Genomic DNA, 6,292 nt, shown 5'->3' with positions numbered 1-6,292 from the left:
GGGATCAGACACTAGCTGGGTGAGGTAACCCAAAATTAATGTTAGACTATAATAAGGATTAAAAAGCATGGATTTGAGCAAAAGCAGCTGTAGGAGACACGGACCCAGGTAGAAAACCTGAATTGTGCTCCCCTGAGACAAAGGGGAGGCTGCCTTATATAAGTAAAGTCTCTGCCCAAGTTTTCAATTAGGTCCATTTTATGTAAACGAGGTACCCCAAATCCTACACATCTGATTGGTCAGCATCGTGGAGCCCTGATTGGTCAGCATTATACATCCTGATTGGTCGTTATGGGGCAGTTCTGCTCTGACTGGGCTGGTCTTAGTCCATTGGTGGGAAAATGAAACCTCTTATGATAGTTGGCTCCCTGGGAGTAAATGAGCAGGAAGCTTAGAGTTCCCACTGTGGTTCTTCCTGGTACAGAGTAGATGAGAACCCCTTGTCAGCAAATGGCCACTTGGCTCTTATTATTTGACTGAGTTATTCACTGAGCATAATATCCTCTCTAAGTCCATCCATGGTATTGCAAATACCGTGTGATCTCACTTATATGTGGAATCTAAAGAACAAGAGAAATGAACAGACAACATTGAAACAGACTCATAGACACAGAGAGTGGACTGGTGGTTGCCAGAGGGGAAGGGGTTGGGGGACTGGGTGAAGGCATTAGGAAGTACAAATTGGTAGTTGCAAAATGGTCACAGGGATGTAAAGTATCGCACAGGAAATAGAGTCAATAATATTGCAATAACTATGTAAGGTGCCAGGTGGGTTCTGTAAATATTGGGGAGAACAGTTTGTATACAGTATGTACAGGACTGTCTAGCCACTATGCTGTTCACCGGAAACCAACACAAAGTAATATTGAAAGTGAACTGTAACTGGAAAATAAAAATAAAATGCAAAATCTGGGCCCTCAGTTGACCATGGGGAGTCCATCTCAGCAGATAAATTTCTTCTAGGGGTTCACATCAAATAAATCTTTCTTCTGTGAGTCCACAATGACCTGGAAAGTCACTTCTCCCTGCTTCATTGTTTTCTCATCTGTTAAGACAGTGTCCAGTGTTGTGAGGATTAAATAAGCAAATCCTGGTGATGTGCCCAGCACATTATGCCTGGTGCCCAGAACAAAATAATGGTGGTTATAAGTTGGTGGTTACAACTCTCCTTCTCTGCTTCTTGTCCTCATTCCTCTTATCATCTTGGTTTTTCCCTCTCAGGAATGTTCATTGACAGATTATAATCCATTTATTTACTGTTCAGACACAATTGAAGAGGAATAAGAGTGTTTATTCTTCTGCCAAATGTGTCTAGAGTCTTTGGGTCAGGAAAAGACAGGAAATAACCATGTGAGGAAAAAAAATGAATTTAGCAAGAACATACCTTGGAGGGTAAGGATAGGGCACGATGTACTCTGTATAAAAGGCAGACTGGTAATAACTTGAACCCCATGATGGTTCTGGCCACATTCAGAGGACAACCAGGTCCTTAACATTCCTCCTGGGAAATCTACCAGTCATTCCAGGTCATAACCTGAGCAAAGAAGTCAAGCTGGGGTATCTGTCTCCCAATATGCCCATTCTGCTTTACTTTTGAACGTTAGGGTAGAATATATGAGTAGAGTGGAGCACAGGTGGGGTTGGGGAGGGATTGGATGTGTCTAATTGAAAGGTGACCTCAGGCCCAGTAGGAGATTGAGGAGAGACATCAAGGCACACCGCAGCGCTCCAAAGGGAATACTTTCCTGAATGAGTTAAACTATTCCCTATGTTAAGAAATGAGAAATGAAACAATCAGTCCTCTTAAGTGTTTTTATAGAGTTATTTTATTATATATGTGCATATGCAAACAGAAGTCTTAATATCTTTCATAAATATCTTTCATAAACATTTCAGTATTAATTCATAGGCATTTTTCCATGCTCTTTGGTCATCCAGTAATTATAACAGACTTCTTAAGTCATCTGAGGGAAGTTGGCTGTGTAATCATTTGTTTTTTACCTACAAAATGGCTAATAAAGGATTTTTATCCTTCAGTCACAGTGACTATTGAAATATATTATGGAGGTACCTTGATCTGTAATGCTAAATGATCCTAAAACAATATAAATAAATTTGCCTTAAGCTTTTCCAAATACATTCTACTCTTAACTTGTCTTTATTGTCCTGAGTGTCAAACCAAACTCTGTTTCTGAATTGCTGCAGGTGAGGTCCACTAAAGTAAATGAGGAAGTGGACTTCCTACTCACTGCCAAGAACAAGCCATGGCATGGGCAGTGTGCAGTCACATGGCAACAGCATGGCTTGATGTGACAGCGGCAAATTCCAGACTTGAGGAAGGGTATTTGTGTTTTAGACTATAATTCTATTTCTGACCCTTTCTTTCCTGTAGGTCCCTATACACACCCTATTCTCATCTCAGATACTGTTGGAGTTGGACAGCTGAGTGGAGAATATTCTTCATTGACTAAAAGGACAGATACTAAAGAAGGGAGCTGTCACACTGCCTTAGGTACTCTTGGAGGCCTGAAATAGCAAACCAGTTACTTTCAGCCTATTCAACAAGCTCTATCCAGACCCCCAGATACCAGAGATTGTTTTCCCAGCACTGCCATGCCCAATTATGCTTTTTGACACTAGTTCCCAGCGCACTGTCCCAATGTACTCAACAATTCAGATTCCTTCTATTGGAAAAAATCAAATAACTCACCTAATAGAATTATAGAAAGCAGCAAATACTGGAAAAATGAGAGTAAAAAGTTTTTCAATAGAAAATGCTGTACCCAGGATGGAACTGCTTTAATTGAAACTGAGTACTATAAATCTATACCCACTATTATGGATGATACGTGTTTATTCCAATATCTCTCAAAAGTTAATTTCTGAAAAAGCAACCTCTCAGTTGAGTCCAATTTTTTACACATGGGATGTAAGTGCCTGTTTTAATTTTCCTCTGGACAAAATGAATATCATTAAGCATCATAGCTTAAGGAATGATATAGTATTACCAATACTGTATTTATCATATATAATTATTTTTAGTCATATACTCAATAATTTGAACATTGCAAAAATTTGTTAACTATCTTAAACGTTTCTCTAATCTCCCACTACTATTTTTTTTAAGTAGCTATTCCTTCAAACTCCAGGTAACAGTATTCCTGAGAATACATCTCGTGACAATCTTATGCACATACATTTAGATACTTTATCAATTGCACATGAACATTCAATAAATTACATTCAACACATTTAAGGGCACCTTAAATGGAACAGATGCATACATACATCTGCAAAATCTCAGTAATCCCAGTATGAAAACATTCCCACCCTCCAAGGCCCTGCTTCTCAGAGTGGTGGCTTTTTTTGCAAGATACAACAATACTTAGCTTATTGGAAAAGTTTCCAACAGCCATCTATAACCCTAGAGTGAAGGAGTCAGGCTAAAAGGCAGATGGGTAAGCATAAATATGTTCAATATTTTTTACATATAAAGGTATTCTTAGCAGATATTTAACCATCTTCGTTGACCCCTTTACTTTTTAAATATGTTATACAATTACACATAGAGAATTTGAATCAAGAATCAAGTAACTAGAACAAAACACAGACATATATAGAGACTCATATAGCTCAGACACATGTAATTACCAAACATAAGGCCTCTAACACTAATTGAGCAGCATAATTTTTAACAGGCAAAATACATCAGCTTAGAAAGAGTTATAAACCCACTTACATTATATTTCTGCATAATTCAGTGTTAAGTGTCTACATTCTGAAAATATTTTAAAACATAAAAGAAGCCTCTGCTTTCTGAAGCTCTATTTTCTGAAGCATTAGATTGGAAATTTTTAGTTTTGTCCATTATTGTCTTTAACTCACAGATACCTTTCATTCTCATAGTAAATTGGACCAAAACCCCAAATTATATTTGGAAGTACAAACCACAGTGTAAACAATGCCTATTTAATAAAGGATTCTAACAGAAAAATAATTTTCCTTTGTGATTTGGGTGGGTTTAATAGGTCTCCTCTATATATACATATACTTTTCATGGTCAACATAGTCAAAGTTTAAGCATATAGAATGGGTTATGAATTCATTGCAATAATAAATATCTGTATTTAACTTCAACTAGAAAACACCCACTCACTCACACACACACCACCATACCAATTTAGGTAAATATATGCGTTTTTAGATAATTAGTAGTTCTGTAACAGTTTTCTAATGTAAACTGTTACATTTCTGAAATTCAATTTTGAACTGTATTATACCTAGCCCTACTATAGCATCAATAACATACTAGGTATGGCCTCACAAGCCTTTTAAGTTTTATACTTTGTTTGAGTAACTGAACTTCAAATTAAAATAAATTCATAAGCTGACTTTGTCCATGAAGTGATTGCTCAATTTATATTTTTTTCCTCATAAACTCAAATGTCTAAAGGATGAGAAGAATATTGTTAACATTGGGAAGCTGTTTTAGTGAACCTATTCTAACAATAACTTTACTATCTGAAAATATGTCCCCGAGGGTAGGCACTACTATAAGGAAACTAATCACATTTTGCAGTATTTCCTAAGATTGGCAAGATGTAGTTAGGGCTAGAAGTAGGAATACCATCTTTTTCTAACTATTATAGTTATATTTCATTTTTATTATAGAATGGGTTGTTTAGGTTCTTCTTAATTCAGAATTACATTTGATAATTTCTAGAGTATTCTCTCTATAGTGATTGATTGTGAACGGAATGACCTTATGGCATTAGTATTCTGATTTACAACATGCAATAAAAATGACGGTTGAAAAGCAAATATTGAAAAGTCCACAGGGCTTATTTATTATTTAGTTTCCCCCAAACTAATATTTTCAGTATTTGTTATTTTTATGTAAATTGCTACTGGTACAACCACCTGGTTTAATATTTTTGAAAGTACAAAAATAAACATTTGCATGAGATGTATAATGTGAATAACCTCAAATGCATTCTCTTTTAGAATATATTATTTGTTAATATTTCTAGCGAAGCAGCTCTGTAATAGTAGGTTTTTAACTGCTCAAGCCTTCTTGAATCACAAACAATGTGCAAACGGCTCTTCCCCCTTATTACTCCTTGGTCTTTATGGTCTTCATACAATTAACTAATCTCAGCCATTGTTTTTTAAAAGATGTTTATGAAACAATATGTGCACTGGCAGCAAAATCTACTGAGATTTGTGTCCCCTATTGGATATAAAGTGCTGTGTTTTCATCTTTTTTTTTTTTCAAGCAAAAGTATTCAACTTTTAGCTAAGTGATCCCTCCCTCATCTTGTCTACACCTGCAACTCGGACAAGATACAGAACTAAACATGCGACTCATCCAGGTCTCCACCAGCCTCCCCCAGCTCCGCGGGAGTGAGAGTGAACTGGCTGGACAGCAGGGGGTTCTCCATGCCGTTTTCCTCGCTGATGTGAAGGACAGTGTCTCCGTGCCGGAGGAGGATGGACGTCTCAAGGCCTGTGAAGTCGTCAGGGTCTGAGATCTGAGTAGAGAGGGGGCCGTGTGCTGCAGCACCTTGTACTTCTGGGTCCTCCTTCTTTCCTCCTTCTTCAGCAGGGGGGGTCTCACTCTATGATCAAACAGGCCATAATGTCAGGGGAAAGTAGAGTGGGTGCCAGGGAAGAGTACAAAAAAGGTTGGACAGGATTGTCAAGGCTAGTCTCATTTCTAGCCTTTGTTCGATGTGAGCTTTTCTGGAGGCCCTCCAACTTTCTAAGCCTCAGTTTTCTAACCTGTTGCATGAGCATAATTTTTGCTCTGCTAACCTCGTACACTGTGAGGATAAATGAGCTCATGCTGTTACAATACTTTGTAACCATTGAAGACTACACAAATGTATATAGTAATATTGCCCCTTTGCTGTCTTCAAGTACATGAGGAGGAAGTTGGACCTGTGGGAATTCATTTATAAAAATCAAAAGAAGAAAAAATATCATAGCAATGAGGGGAAAGATCAAAACAAGAAGTTCCTCTCATCTTACAGGATGCAGAAGGCTCTGTATTTAAAGGCTGCATCTAAATTGGTAACTTTTTAAAAACAGAACTATCTTTAAACTATGAATCATATATGGGTTTCAATGGATATTTTAACTGTGCAATATTTTCTCTGAGGTTTCTCATAATAAAGAATACCAAGACTTCTCCTATTGCTTCTTAAGTAAATGTATTCCTGGCCATATACTTTCTATGGTCTTCTTTTTCATGATGATAGGACCATCATCTGTCTGGCTAACAAAACATTAC

General features: G+C 37.3%; 1 protein-coding gene across 4 annotated transcripts in view; it reads right to left on the bottom strand.

Annotated features, from left to right (window-relative positions):
- Window positions 1-4,843: 4,843 nt before the first annotated feature.
- Window positions 4,844-6,292, bottom strand: part of UNC80 (unc-80 homolog, NALCN channel complex subunit) — a 172,525-nt gene continuing 171,076 nt past the window's right edge. For all 4 annotated transcript variants that reach the window (XM_059703001.1, XM_059703002.1, XM_059703000.1 and 1 more), the window contains one exon: window positions 4,844-5,618. In XM_059703001.1, coding sequence (XP_059558984.1) covers window positions 5,352-5,618 — 267 coding nt within the window. In that variant the 3' untranslated portion in view covers window positions 4,844-5,351. The remainder of the gene's footprint in view (window positions 5,619-6,292) is intronic.

This window comes from Myotis daubentonii, chromosome 7 (assembly GCF_963259705.1).
Source record: "Myotis daubentonii chromosome 7, mMyoDau2.1, whole genome shotgun sequence".
NCBI classification, from domain to species: Eukaryota; Metazoa; Chordata; class Mammalia; order Chiroptera; family Vespertilionidae; genus Myotis; species Myotis daubentonii.
This window is presented reverse-complemented; position numbering and strand designations above follow the sequence as displayed.